The 16,295-nt window shown below is 34.2% G+C and overlaps 1 protein-coding gene across 1 annotated transcript in view; it reads left to right on the top strand.

Moving 5' to 3' along the window:
* Nucleotides 1–13,172, top strand: part of LOC127870425 (short-chain collagen C4-like) — a 28,825-nt gene extending 15,653 nt beyond the window's left edge. The window contains exon 3 of the mRNA XM_052413019.1: nucleotides 12,831–13,172. Coding sequence (XP_052268979.1) covers nucleotides 12,831–13,170 — 340 coding nt within the window. The 3' untranslated portion in view covers nucleotides 13,171–13,172. The remainder of the gene's footprint in view (nucleotides 1–12,830) is intronic.
* The last annotated feature ends 3,123 nt before the right edge of the window (nucleotides 13,173–16,295 follow it).

Below are 16,295 nucleotides of genomic sequence, written 5' to 3'. Positions count from 1 at the left end.
ACGGGCGTTTCTTACGTGTCTGTAATTAACGAAAGAAAAGAATAGTACATTTAAAACACACTCTTCTTCTTACATGATATTTATAAGGAATTCGATAAAAAAAATCCCATATAACATAAAACATCGTCACCTTTAAAAACGCGAATGTAAGCTAAGTAAACATGTGATTAGCCGTATTTTCTAAAATAGTTTTAAAGAACGAAAAACAACAATTGTTTATAAAGTTGTTTGCTGTTTAAATTTCAAGTACGTATTTAAAAAAAAACAATTTTATTTCATCGCTATACTTGCTTGACATACATTTTGGATATCTAAAGATACCAGAGCAATTTAAAATGAAGGGTGGGAAAATATGATCTTGGAAAGTTATTTCCACTGATTCTAGAAAGAAGTATGTGTAGGTCTGCCTCACCTGCTTAACTTTGAATTTTAATAAAAATATTTAAAAACTTTACAGCGACTATTTAACTTCAAATTATAGTCCTCAACAATTTATTTTATTTCCTAAAGCATATTATTAGTCATGTACAAAAACAATTCATAACCATTAATAGTTCTTTTCCCAATCGCTAATATGTATAAGTCGACATTTCTATTCAAGAAAATTAGCATTTTGAGGGGTGAAAGCGAGACGGCTCTAACTGACATTTTTTCACAAAATGACTTTTTTGTATATTTTGTATCGCAACACCCATGTCCATCATGTATTAAAATATCTTAGTTACAGGCAATCAAATAAAAAGTATAATAGAAATTTGTCCTACAGCTCTAAGTGAAATTAAATATATTTTTGTGTGCGAAAAGGTTCTATGTGCAGTAAAGTGCTACTTAGAGCTCTTTCGCATTCAGGAATTAAGCGTTAAGAAAAAATCTAAATGAAACTTTTATCAATATTTGAGGAATATATATACCAACAAAAAATTGTATTTTGGAAACCTCCAGAACAGATAATGTTTTGTAATTGATGAAAACTAGTAACAAATATTGAATAAATTGTTCACTTAGATCTTTTTCGCACTGAATTTGGATATTTACTAATTTTCTTAAATTATTTTTTTCATGTGTAACATTAATAATTACCTTTTTTGACAATTTAATAAGCATTGAAACGCTATTTAACATTCTGTTTTATTTATCCATAATTTATGAAGCATAATTGCAGAAAAGCTAGTTTAATTTGAAATGAATTTCAAAGAGATGTGAGCATACTAAATTTGTTTTGAGCTCTGTCTAATTTCTTAATGTACAATATCTTGTTTTAGAAAACAAGAAGAATAAAACTATTACGGTAATAGTGATCAAAATTTGAATATTAAGTAGCTTTGAAATCTTTAAGCCAAGATGACAATATTGTGATTAAAAAATCTGACAAAGGATCCAAAATTGTAATAATGAACAGAGAAGATTACATTGCTGAGGCCCAACGACAACTCAACAACAGCACATACTACGAGGTACTTAGTGAGAATCCACATGAACAGTTTCGAAAAGATATAGAGTATGTCGTAAAAACTATTGATTGCCAAGAAATTGATGTTAAAAATCTTTACCCATCTAAAGAGAGCCGTACATCGCTCTTTTATTTATTACCTAAAGTTCATAAAGTGCATGATACTAAACTACCATTAGGCTTTCCAGGTAGACCAATTATATCAGGCTGTAATAGTTTAACTGAAAATATTTCATTCCATATTGACAAAATTTTAAAGCCTTACATGGAATGTTTACCATCTTATGTTAAAGACACTTCTGATTTTATTAAGAAATTACATAGTTTGCAAGGCTTAACGATTCGTACTTAGTTACATTAGATGTATCTTCACTTTACAGTAATATCCCTCATGATGATGGTATAAAAGCATGTAACCATTTTTTACGAAAAAAAAATAAATCTGAATCTTTATTACTTCAGTATCAGAACTTATAAAACTAGTTTTAACCAAAAATCATTTTCAATTTAATGATGTTGATTATTTGCAAGTCTTAGGCACTGCCATGGGTACAAAAATGGCACCAAGTTATGCATCTTTATTTATGGGTCAATTTGAAGAAAATTTCTTAAAAAATTGCCAGTTTAAGCCTGTTATATGGCTAAGATTTCTTGATGACATTTTCATGATTTGGAACCATTCCGAAAAAGAGCTTATAAATTTCCTCAGAGAAATTAATAGTTTTCATCAAACAATTAAATTTACATACAATTTTTCTAAGGAAAGTGCTGTTTTTTTAGATGTTAATATTTCTAAGGATGAAAATGGTTGCATTCATACATCAGTTCATGAAAAGAATACTAATTGTCATCAATATATTGAATATTCTTCATGCCATCTTATGTCTTGTAAAGCTAATATTTCATTTTCACAGGCTAAACGTTATAGAAGGATCACTTCTAATAATGATACCTATACAAAAAACTGACTCATCTCAATGATATTTTTCTTGCACGTAATTATCCAAAAGAGGTAATAGACAAAGCGCTAAAAAAGCGTACATGCTATCTATGGAAGATGCACTAGAAGTTAGTGTTAAAAAGTCAGCTAATATGAAAATTATCCCATTTGTATGTACTTACAACCCTTCACTGCCCAACATTGGGAAAATTCTTAACAACTACTGGAATCTGCTTAAGTTATCTCTTAATGAGAGTGTGAAACAAGTATATAGTCATAAGCCATTAGTGGCGTTCAAAAGACCCAGAAACTTACAGGATATCTTAGTACATACAAATCTTAATAATAATAAAAATAGAAAAATCCATTCAGTTATCAAGTGCAACAGAAAACGATGCACACATTGTAATTATATTACAGAAACAAATGGTTTTACCAGCTCTACATTGGGTAAACAATTTACTATTAAGAATAATTTAAATTGTGCTTCATCAAGTGTTATTTACTTGATAACGTGTAAAAAATGTCTAAAACAATATGTTGGTCAAACTAATCAAAAATGTAGTCAAAGAATGAATAGCCATAAATTTGACATTAAACATTTTCCCGACTGTTTAACTAATGTCTCAGAAGATTTTAATTCGGCTGGACATAGCATTGATGATTTTTCTTTTGTTCCTATTGAACAAATACAAAATAACTGGAAACGCCTATTAAAAGAATGTTCTTGGATGCATTACCTAGGAACTATAGCTCCCCTAGGTATAAATTCTAAAGTTCTCTTCTAATTTTCTAGTTTTAAGGTAGTTTTTACTGGGTCATTCAACATTTTCGCATTTAAACTGCATTTTTCCAGTAATTTTGTATCATAACTGATCCTACTTTAATAATCTAGTTAATTAGATAACATCTACATATATGAACTGTATGCTTTTTATAATTATGTTGTATATTATTTTGATTATATGTTAATTTTAACGCCAAATAGAATGTAACACTTTGACGTTGTTGCAATTGACGTCATGTGATTGTGACGTCATTTCCTTTATTTAATAACAACATGTTTACTCCTGATGAAGGTCTAAATTGACCGAAACGTTGAATGAATAGATTTTTTTTTAAACAAAGAAGTTGTTTCTCTGTTTTATATAATTATTTATTGAATATTAAGTTGTGTAATTGTTAAATTGCTTATACCTGAAATCTTTGTATACTTCTCTCAAAATTACCTAGTACCTAGTTTATTGTATACAACTTCATAAAGAGTTAAACATAACAGTTATGATATATAAATTAAAAAAACTTAACAGCAATTTGGTTGATATTATGGTATTTACCAATACTGAATTTGTTTCTGAGGTGAGATGTGAATTCGTTGGTCAACTAAGTACTTTTCTGGAAAGACATGAATTTTTAGGAAACTCTGAAAATAAACCGTGAATCAGTTGGCTTCCATTCTGATGTGATGAGATTTGATTTGTAAGTGTGCTTATGGATGTTGATCAGTAAGTTGCCATTCAAGAGAGATGTGATTTGGGTGGAATTTGTGTCAAATGTTGTTAATCAGTTAGTTTCAGTTCTGTTGTGATGTGATTTGCTTAGTACATGTATCTGTGCCAGTGGATGTCAATCAGTTAATGTCCATTCTGGAGTGATATGATTAACTTGGTATCTGTGTCGGTGATTGCTAATCAGTTAGTTTCCAATTAAGTAGTGATGTGATTTGCTTACTTTATGTGCCTGTGGATGCCAGTGGTTAATAAGTAGCTATTCAGGAGTGATGTGATTTGCTTGGTATATGTGCCGGTGAATGTACAACAATAAGAAGCCATTCAGGGGTGATGCGATTTGCTTGGTATCTGTGCCAGTGGATGTACAACAATAAGAAGCCATTCAGGGGTGATGCGATTTGCTTGGTATATGTGCCGGTGGATGTACAACAATAAGAAGCCATTCAGGGGTGATGCGATTTGCTTGGTATATGTGCCGGTGAATGTACAACAAGAAGAAGCCATTCAGTGGTGATGCGATTTGCTTGGTATATGTGCCAATGATTGTACAACAATAAGAAGCCATTCAGGGGTGATGCGATTTGCTTGGTATCTGTGCCAGTGAATGTACAACAATAAGTAACCATTTATTGGTGATGTGATTTGCTTTGTTTCTGTGTCAGTAGATGATGAACAATAAGTAACGATTTAGGAATGATGTGATTTGCTATGTGTGCCAGTGGTTGTTGATCAGAGGGTTACAATTCTGTTCAGTTGAAATCAAACAACTGAATGATGAAAATGTATGCCAATCATGATAATTTGATTATCATGCCTGATTATCATGCCTAATAATTGCCTGATAACAGTTCAGTTATCCCAATGGAAAAGCCCCTTCTCAAGTAACTATGTGTTTTACGGTTCATCCGACGTACATGTACAACACCATGCTAATACTAGTGTTCAGTGGAAAAAGTTTGATGGTGCATGTTGTTGTTGTGTGCTTGACTTCTGATTGTGTACTTTCTATAAAAATGTCAAGACATACTGCATTTACTGTAAGTAAAACTAAGAATGCACTTAACTAATAGTTTTGATGTTAAATGAAATATTACATTTCAATATAAAATTGTTAATTACATTGGTATAAATTTTGTTGTATAATGACATGACTTAGGCTTACACAATACGCTAAATATATGCCAAAGCATGAATTAATTTCACAAATAATGATAGAATGTTGCAAAATTAATTGAAAACTACACATTATACAAAAAATCAGAAAGGAATGAACAACGTATTGTACTATCACAGAAGTTTCCCCAATGCACCATTTCTAACTAGATACTAATTGTTGGACACACTCACAACAAAAAAAATCTTATTATTTATTGTTTGTTGTGAATTCAAAACATTTTTTAATGTTTTTGAGACATTTAACAAAATACTTTTGTACATCTCCTATGTTTAGACAAAAAACAACTGCAAAGAAATGAATATTAAGAGTAAACTAACATCAATTGACATATAGAATATTAAGCATTATAAAATTATATAAAAACAATATATTTATGCTATCTGTTTAGAGCAAAAATGGCTATAAGTATTTTTTCAAATATATTTTAAACATACCTTAATACAAATGTTAAAAGTATTCAATTTCAAATATTTGCCATAAAGTGAGAATTTTCTTTACTTTTTCAAGTCACTAAATGTCGCTTAGAACTTTTTTTGCTTTTAAAAATAAGTTGAAAAAAGTATTTATTCAGTGCGAAAAGGTTTTAAGTGCCATTTTTTGCAATATTATTATTTTCAATATAGAAAAAAGATGTTTATATAAAATAAATACTGCAAACTGATTAATTAAGTTAGGTTAACAATCACTTAGACCTGTTTCGTTCTTAACGCCAAGTGCAAAAAATGTGAAATTTCAATGCGAAAAGGGTCTTAGTGACATTTTTTCAAATAACTTTTTTGTTTCTGAAAATTCAAAAATGTTTGTTAAAAATGTGATTAAAACAGAATATTCTCTATCAAAATTGAAAATATAAAGCCTTGATAGTTTATTGTGTTTATTTGATACAGTTTTAACCTTCTCCTGTAAAATTTTGAAAAATGCACTGTTTCGCTTTCATCCCTCGATTTACACTCTTTAAAAAGAAACGTGTTAAAGTGGACTTTTTGTCCAAACAGCTGCTTTCATGATACTTTTCATGAAAAGTCCTTAATTTTGTACAAACACCATGAATGGGCTACTGCTCGAGTTGAGAGTCCTTTAACTTGAACATCCTTAATGTTTTGTTTATATACAGATTTATTAGGCATCACATACGAAACAAATCATTTTTTTAACTACTCTGAATTATTTATGTGTCTAAATTTTTCAGTTTTTCTTAAATATATAGTAATTGCATGATTGAGGTCCAACAACTTTGATTCTGGAAATGCAGGGATAAATATAGTTGGATTTATATGACCAATTCGATCCCGCTTACTGAAACCATTTATTACAAAAGTAACACCCTTTTTGTACACTACAAATTTATTCTCCAAGTGTAAGAGACTGAAGATCACACCAACGTCTAAAATTGGTAATTGCTATAAGAAGCACATCACATACTTCAGCAGTGCCTTGTTCATAGACCTGCAAAACAATAAGTAGGTTCCAATCATGTACAATCTTATTTACCGGTGGGCTACTCTTAAAAACCCATAAGGCACACTAATAATAAATGGATGTTAACTCATTGGTATTTTATCTTCATGCGGTTAAACAAAAAAAGCATAGCTGATAATGCGTCTGTTGCATACACGTTTGGATGGTATGATCAACTGAAAAATAGTATTGTATATTTGTTCTGTTTTTGCGCAAAAAGATCTATCAGGGGTTGCCCACACATTTTGAATATCATCTCTTCTATCGCTTGATTCAATATCCATTCTATGGGATAAAGAATACTGCGACTCAATCGATTTGCTGTGTAATTGTTTTACCTTCAATTTGTACTGCCTTTAATTGCAAATTATTGTCAAGTGCTAAGTTCCACAAATCCCATGTCTGGGAACATAACTAAATTAACCTTGTTCCCCCTGACGATTTATGTATTCTACTTCACTCTGACTGTCTGATCGAATTAAAACAGTCTGTTGGATCATAATCAAAGCCGAAAAAATACGTGAAATTAGTTTTACACGACTGTAATAAAAGACACAACTTTATTTATACTGTGTTTTATTACAGATGAATTTTCATATTAACAAATTCGAAAACAAAAAAAAACTTTTAATTTGAATGTACATACCGCACGTTTTTATCAGTATTGCACCCATTAATTGAAGCCATGTAGCCATTCTGCGTCAATTATCGAATAGAAATGACCATAACATAAAACGCGGATGTGCAAGTGAGCAATAAGGCATAAAGCTTGCCTGTCACAGACACCCGCTGAGAAACAAACAATGGATTTATGACAGTCCGTCAACGCTGTCTGGTATACAGATTAATGTCAAAATATTCATAATGTGCATAACAAACGGGGTTATAGCTTTTAATAAAGTATTCGTATCCTCTTTACCATACGGAAAATTGACCAGTATTCGGATATCCGGATATTCTTTACCATCCTTACTTTTCTCGTAAAACTATCAATATCATTAACAATCGATTCACGATGAACTATATATCCTTCTAAAAAAATAATAATACAAGTATAGTTCTATGTATTTAAAGCAGACACTCTGCCACTTTGCCCTCGATCAACGTTTCTGTAAAATGTAGATTATTTTATTTAAAAGTACAGTGCATCCGGCTCTGTGACATAAGTACACTCTTTTTGTACAGGAAGTAGTACTGTGTTGCCTAACGTGGCATTGATTTTCTTAAGGTTTTTTATTTGCGTTCGTTTGTTCCAATCCATGTGTACCATGTCGGATGATCTTTATTTCTTACCCCAGACATGATATGTATTTCATGTAAATAACCCATAACAAAGAATTACTATTATAAACACAAAAGCCATTCCAGTTTTATTGCGCTAAGCTGTGATCAAGGTCAAACATGTGTAGATGGTCTGACCTGTCGACATTGATTTTTACTTCCACTTTTAACTTCCAGTGACCTTATTTTAATCTTCGCCCAAGTAAAGTCAAGATAAAGAATATTTAGATTTATAGTTTTATCGCGATGAGGTTAAAGATTAGGAAAATAGAACTGTAATCAGGCTCGACTAAGATCTATAATATGGCTCAACAATGAAGTTTCTCAACGAATGCGTTATGAAATCGCTTTGGAAACCTTTCGCAAGGTACCGAAGCTTCACAATTACCTACCGCCGAAATATCAACACATAATTAAAGCTAATAATAACTAAATGTACAAAAAAAATAAAAAAAAAAAAATCAAAATGTTGAATTATGATTCCATCTTATAGCATAATACTTTAAAATAGTTATGTTTTAATGTAAAATCATGACGCATCACTAGCAGTAAGAAAATCAGACAAATGTCGATAAAAGATTTTGGAAGATTCAAGAACCAACAAATAATGAAAGAGTTATGTGTATAATAAATAGTTAGCATGCAAGTAATTAAACAGACATTCCTTGCCAATATGGTGCTTCTTTGTACACGGTAATGTTTTTCATCTGCCCATGAGTATATAACCATAAATCACACAGTGCCGTAGTTGTGTTGTAATAAAATGCATGTCAACATTAATTAAAGTTAGACTAAATAAACTCTATAAATGTTATTTCATTAACAATAAATTCAACGCGTGATTTCCTGCCAAACGTTTTCCGATGGATTGTTCTTGCTTGATATGATTTAAAGGAGTTAACTGAAATCAATTCAGTGGTGTATTTTATTGTCAATTTAAGGGAAAATTTGGCAGATTTCATTCAGGAAATAACCATATAAATGCAGAACAGTTTAATGCATAAGGTCAGTGTCAGGTGAACGTTTTGAAGTTGATAAGGTCTATCAGTGTCTGAGGCTTCATATTACAAGAAGGCATATTATTTTAACGCACACCTAAATAATACAATTACTAGACTCACAAAAGTTGGATACACATTATTAAATTACTGCTGCAAAGCCCAGCTTATTTTATTTACTGAAAAATCCTATTGCGGTGTGGTCAACTGGGACCAGCTATGTGAAAATCACCCAGTGGGCACCCAAACGTTGCTGCAACGTTGTATTTAGGTTGCAGTCAAACGTTGCAGTTTGGTTGTACCAATGGTGTATATGAAAGTTTTCCCGATGTTTTTTTCCAAACGTTGCTGCAACGTTTTTTCCAAACGTTGCTGCAACGTTGTATATAGGTCGCATTAAAACGCAATAAAATAAATAATATAAAAAAATGCGCCCCGCATGGGAATCGAACCCACCAACTCCCGATCGCTAGGCGAACACCTCATTCACTACACCAAGGCGACTGTTACTAGATTCAGAGAAAAATGTTGAAAATTAATTTTTTGGTTGAGACTTTGAATTTCATCTGGCGATTTTGAGTTAAAGTTCATCTTAAGCATCTTTAAGTTAAAGCAACTTTTTTGTAAAATGAAAAAAAATGAATTTCTAAAATTTACAAGAAATCATATTTTCATTGATGCTATGCATCAACTGTATTATTATGAAGTACGATTCCTACTCGGGGAGCGTTTCATTATCCCCTCTATAGACACCAAGTACTTGTTCTTTCTAGGAAACAGACTCGACAGTGTGCATATCTGCCGATAATACTCGAAAGGGCGGTTGGCAGTAAATAGTTTTTATTTTTATATTATTTAAAAAAAGAATTTGAAAATACTACGTCTGAATGCAACCTAAATACAACGTTGCAGCAACGTTGAAGAATACGTCGGGAAAACTTTCATATACACCATTATGACAACCAAACTGCAACGTTTCAATGCAACCTAAATACAACGTTGCAGCAACGTGGGAAAAAAACGTCGAGAAAACTTTCATATACACCATTTTGATAACCAAACTGCAACGTTTGAATGCAACCTAAAAACAAAAAACGTCGGGAAAAATTTTATATACACCATTGTGACAACCAAACTGCAACGTTTGATAAAACGTCCGAGTAATGTTTTGTATGCAACGTTGTGGCAACGTTCGGTAATGGTTGCCGACGTTGCGACCTAAATATTACGTTGCAGCAACGTTCGCAAAACGTTTGATGCCCGTTGGGCAGGTGAACCACTGTAATAACCAACCATCAGTCTGAGATTGATTTGTCTTAACTGTACATTTTTCTGTTAAATTTTCAAACTTATCTTGACAGTATATCGCTAATACTCGGTTTTCTTAAGTTTCAAACTTAATTTCAATTGGGAAGATATTCCATACATTATAAAAGGTGGAAATCAAATTCAAAACTGTAAAAATATAAGTCAGTAAATTGTGCCGCAAACTTACTAGCAAAGCAACTACCGAAATATGCAATGTCTAGCTTCTAATTCAACCTTAATTTTTTTAGATATAAGTCATTAACTGAACAGTTTTAGTTTAAAAGAAACAATTAAACATTGGTTTTGATGAAAAGTAAAAACAAAAATGTAAATACTTATCTTTTTACGACTAAACAATAAATGAACCAAACGTAAAACATTCAGACGCACATTTCTATTTAAAACAGTTCAAATTATTTTTCTTTAAAATTTATGTAGATATAACAAAGTCAGTAAACGTTATCAAACGAAAGTAAGTTCAATTACATTTGGAGCATTGACAACAGAACATGTCAATTGATGTTAAATCAAATCTGCGTCAGGACAGGTATTCAATGTAATCCCCTCGTCGGTTTTTAAATACCTCTGTCAACAACTCCACTAGCCTCTCAATGGATCGCCTGTCAAATAGATACCGACTCAAACTTTCCACGTCTAAGGCTATTATTCCATCTATCCGCATCCGTATGCGCATCCGTATGCGCATCCGTATCCGCAAAATCATAATACGGACACTATATTCCATTTATCCGCATACGTCGAACGTATCTTTCTTTTTTGGGAAAAAAATATATGGATAAAACTGAAAATTATAATTGAGATAATTATTATGAATGACAAGCGTGAATTTCAGTAGATATAAGATACAGATCACCATTATGTCTGTAAAAGAATACATATGGTAAATACCTGAAACATCTTCTTCTAGTGCCTTGGTTACGCTTGTCCAAACATTTTAAGTGAGTGAAATCGTAATCCCGATATGCAGAACTGCGTTGGTTGTATAATTCCGGGTATTTTTTTACGAATTCGATAAGTTTTTCAGTTGATTTTTGAGATGACAGCTTCCTTCATCGTGCTAAATGCCGTCCGTATCTTGTCTGCATCCGCATTAGAATGCTCACTTGAGCTTTCTTTTGTGGACGCCTATTGCGCGTGTGGATATGCGGATGCGGATGCGGGTGAATGGAATAAGCGCAGTGCATTTCAACTTGTTCTATTTTTTGCGGATGCGGATATGCGGATGCGGATACGGACAGATGAAATACTAGCCTAACTGTCTTTCTATATCGAAGCAGCCTCCATTCCCTTGGCTTAACGACGTCTGCTATAGCCGCCATGTTTACGAACGCTGAGACTGGTCTTACCCAATCTACATAATTTTGCTTAAAGCTACGATAAGATAAAATCTTACCACATCTTAGCTGCTATTTATTTGATAAAAACGGTTAATATAACTCACGATACGAACGACCGAATCTTACGAACCTTACGTAAGATCGCCCTATGATCTGTTGATAAAACGGCCTCATTCATCTATTCGCAAAAAAACTTAATCAACGAGAGATTATTTTATCTCGAACATGCGTCTGAACGGAGGAATTTATAGGAGAAACAGCCGCATTAAAAATATTTGAAACGACGATAAAAAAAGACATTCCTCTGCCAAATGGTTGTTGGCGTGTTTTCTCTGTCTTTTTCACCAATTGATTTTCTGAAGACGCCAAGACGACATTTCAGGATATATCCTGTATATAAAAGATACCACAAATTAACAAGAAATTCACACATATTTCCATTCTAAAATGTTTGTTACAAGCACAGTTTGTGTATTAGTGTTTTTGTACATAACCTCAGTTGCGTGCAGGGCTGACCGGGAACCAGAATGCTCCCGGTTCCATTACGAGGAACAACTTCTTGTAAAGATGGTCCGGATGGAATTTAACGTGAACGCCTACAGCACCGACTTGACAGTGTTTCGGAGGTAGTCGCAAAATTGGAAGGTATAAGAAAACAGCTAACAGGTAAAATATAGTTTATACCATTTAAGTACTATATTGATATCGTATGATATCTTAAGTGTTATTAATGTTATCAACGTGATAATGGCACGGTGACATTAACATTTAGCTGGTTACATTATTTGTCTTTTTAAAAATATCTTTAAATTGTGTTGATACATAAATTTAAGTACAAAGTATAAGTGATTAGTTTTACTAAATTAAGACAATATATCGGTTATAGTAACGGTCTAATTGTGATGCTGTTTCGTTTTTGGAAAAGATTTCGTTACCTCTTTAGAACAAACGGACGTCACTAACATCACTTTTGACATAATTTGCTGAACAATAAAATGTGTTATCAAAAAGCAAAAGGACTTTATTTAAAGTAACCATGCATTATATATGTACACTGATTAATGGATACGTTTGTTTTAATGGCCGTAAAGATAATGTTCTATGTTTTGAAGACAGTACCCGATTAACGGAGGAAGTGAAAGATCAAGTTGGATCCGTGTATACCCGCTGGGCCGAGATTCATGTCCTACAGGGGCTTCGTTCATCTATGACGGATTTGTGGCAGGTTCCTACTATTCTCACACAGGAAGTGGCGTGAACTATCTATGTCTATCCAAGGAACCAAGATGGGCTGACATAAATCCAAAGGCATCTAGCGTTGGTGAAATATATGCTTCAGAATACCAGACCTCGTCGGCAAATATCTGGACGCATCTCCATGACAACGAGGTTCCTTGTACAGCGTGTAGATCCAGAGGACCGACCATGATGATCCCAGGAAGAAATATTTGCTACGAAGGATGGAAACTTGAGTACCACGGATACCTGATGACAACGTATCACGGTCACGCCGGCAGCAAAGAATTTATCTGCGTAGATTCAGATGCGACGGTTGCAGAAGGGAGCAATTCTGGCGACCAAGACGGAGCCTTGCTGTATTTTGTGAAGGCTGTGTGTGGTTCACTGAAGTGTCCACCGTACGACGGAAGTAAACTCATCACGTGTGCGGTCTGTTCCCAAACTAAATAATCAATACGGAGGACAAAGCACGATTATATTATTCTTGTTCGGTCTATATGGAAATCATAATCGGAGATTGTCCCCAAATATAAATGTCGTCAATTTAACTATAAAGATATGCTAATAAACACATGTATTGTTGTAACAGGTGCCTTGGAATGAACAATTATCAACCGCCAGTATCGTACTTGTAAATGTATCATGTCGCAAACCAAAATGAAAGAACAAAAAAGATGTGTACCAGTATATTATATTATACCTTGAAAAACTAACAAACAAATGCTATATTTATCACTTCTCAAAACAAATATTTCAAACGTATGACGGAAAATTCTCATTACATGAGCGGTCTGCTCTTACTCAATAATGAACACGGACTACGAGGGAATGAAAATCAGCATTTCTTATTTTCAGAGGTCTTATATGAAGTAATTAGATTTCAAAAAGATAAATACACAATATTAAATGTGTTTTTCCAAATATGAGCAGAAACATGTTAATACGTGCAACATTTTTAAGGGAATAACGTTCATTCGCTGCCAGAATTATACTTGTAAATGTACTCTGCCACTTTTCCAATTGCAAAAAGTACATGTTTATTTAATCCTGCAGCAATAAACCTAATAAAATATACGCATATTTCCTGTAACAAACACAATCTGCGTAGCATCTGTTGATCGCCTGATTTATATAACTTAATGGGCAGTCACAACGTCGGCAAACATTGGTGAAATGTAAGGCGATTCTGTAGTGCGTTCAGTTACAGCGAACGTTTGTCGGACCGTATTTGGTACAAAAACGAATATGTACAAGTTTGTACCATATTCGGCCGAATATGGTACAACTGTCTAATTGTACCATATACGTATCTGCAGTTTTGGGGTAAAATGCCTGACCGAATATGGTACAAACTTGTACCATATTCGGATGAAAAATGTACCACATTCGTTCCGAATATGATACACACTCATCATCGTAATCATCATCATCATCATCATCGTTATCTCATCATCATCATCATCATCATCATCATCGTTATCTCATCATCATCATCATCATCATCATCATCATCATCATCATCATCATCATCATCATCATCATCATCACATCAATTATCAACACCCCAATGATCATCATCGTTGTTATCTTTACCAACACCACCATCATCATCACCATCAAAACCAACATCATCATATCCATTATCATGATCGTAATGGTGATCACAAAAGATTTTTTTGTGATGATAATGACAGCGATGTTTTCGGTCGATAATGAGGATGTTGTGATGATGATGACGACGATGAGAATATCATCATCATCATCGGCCAATAAACATCGCCATCATCATCATCACAAATATTTTGTTATCATCATCATCATTATCATCATCGTCGGCCGATAAACATCGCCGTCATGATCATCTAAAAACTTATCATCATCATTATAACCATCATCATCGTCCGATAAACATCGCTGTCATCATCATCCCAAAACGTTTGTTATCATCATCATCATCATCATCATCATTATCATCATCATCATCATCATCATCACCACAATCATCAAACCCCAATCATCATAACCACTGTCATCATCATCACCACCACCATCATCATCACAATTTTTTTACCATCATCATCATCACAAATGTTTTGTCATCATCATCATCACATATTCATTTTACATTTTGTATTTTATAATTTGTTTCATTCAAGAGATTCAACAAACTTGTACTTTTTTCATTTATTGGTATACTGACAGGATTTTTCAAAGTAATATTGAAGAACATAGAACAGCATTTAAATTTTAATCCAACTGTAGCATTTTGACAAGACATAATATACATATATACATTCATTTTAGTAGCAGCCAAAATATCCCAAATGTGCTTCGTAAAAAGTTACCAGTAAATGAGCAAATGACAACAAATTTCCGGTAGAAGAACATAATCATCAATCACAAAAATAACATAACAGGTTTCCAAACACCGATATACATGTATATTTCACCTGTAATGTCTGTACATGACATCTATGATATCATACCAACCGATTCCACTAACACGCAAACGCAGCCATGCGTTTGCCCATTTTGGCCCCTTGATGATTTCTTTTATTGCCGAAATAAGACCGCTGTTTCTGCCCGCTCTTGTTAATAGGAAACGAACGCTAACAGGAATTCTGTTACTAGTATCTAGTCCAATATCCGGCCGAATGTAAATTCTAGGTGTTTGCAAACTCATTGACCTTATTAAATCTCTAAAGGGTTTGCCGACCTTCGCCAACACAAACTGGATTGACGGGTTTGATTGTATGCAGAACTTAAAAATTTCAACTTGAATGTGAAGTGGTAACATCAGAAATGGAAAAGTCGTTCGCTTCTGTGCCCTCCTATTGTTTATCATATCTTGAAGCTCTTTCAGGGCTGAACACACAGAGACGTCACCGTTGTCGCCAGAGTCACCGTTGTCGCCGGAGTCACCGTTGTCGCCAGACGCAGCGTTGTCGCCGGAGTCACCGTTGTCGCCGGAGTCACCGTTGTCGCTGGAGTCACCGTTGTAGCCGGAGTCACCGTTGTCGCAAGAGTCACCGTTGTCGCCAGACGCAGCGTTGTCGCCAGATGCAGTGTTGTCGCCAGTCGCAGCGTTGTCGCCGGAGTCACCGTTGTCGCCAGACGCAGCGTTGTCGCCGGAGTCACCGTTGTCGCCGGAGTCACCGTTGTCGCTGGAGTCACCGTTGTCGCCGGAGTCACCGTTGTCGCAAGAGTCACCGTTGTCGCCAGACGCAGCGTTGTCGCCAGATGCAGTGTTGTCGCCAGACGCAGCGGTGTCGCCGGAGTCACCGTTGTCGCCAGAGTCACCGTTGTCGCCAGACGCAGCGTTGTCGCCTGACGCAGCGTTGTCGCCAGACGCAGCGCTGTCGCCAGAGTCACGGTTGTCATACGACTGTTCTAAGCGTGATATTATGTCCTTGTACACGCGTTGATTGATACGGATACTAACGTAATGCATGCCAAATCCTTCTGGGAAATACCCCAATGCAATTGTTCCAACATCACCATCGAACTTTCCATCTGCTGACACAATTGATGAGTGTTCTAGTCCTCGGGTAGAAACTACCAGGCACTGCAAATTA

The sequence above is a fragment of the Dreissena polymorpha genome, chromosome 2 (genome assembly GCF_020536995.1).
Source record: "Dreissena polymorpha isolate Duluth1 chromosome 2, UMN_Dpol_1.0, whole genome shotgun sequence".
Lineage (NCBI taxonomy): Eukaryota > Metazoa > Mollusca > Bivalvia > Myida > Dreissenidae > Dreissena > Dreissena polymorpha.
This window is presented reverse-complemented; position numbering and strand designations above follow the sequence as displayed.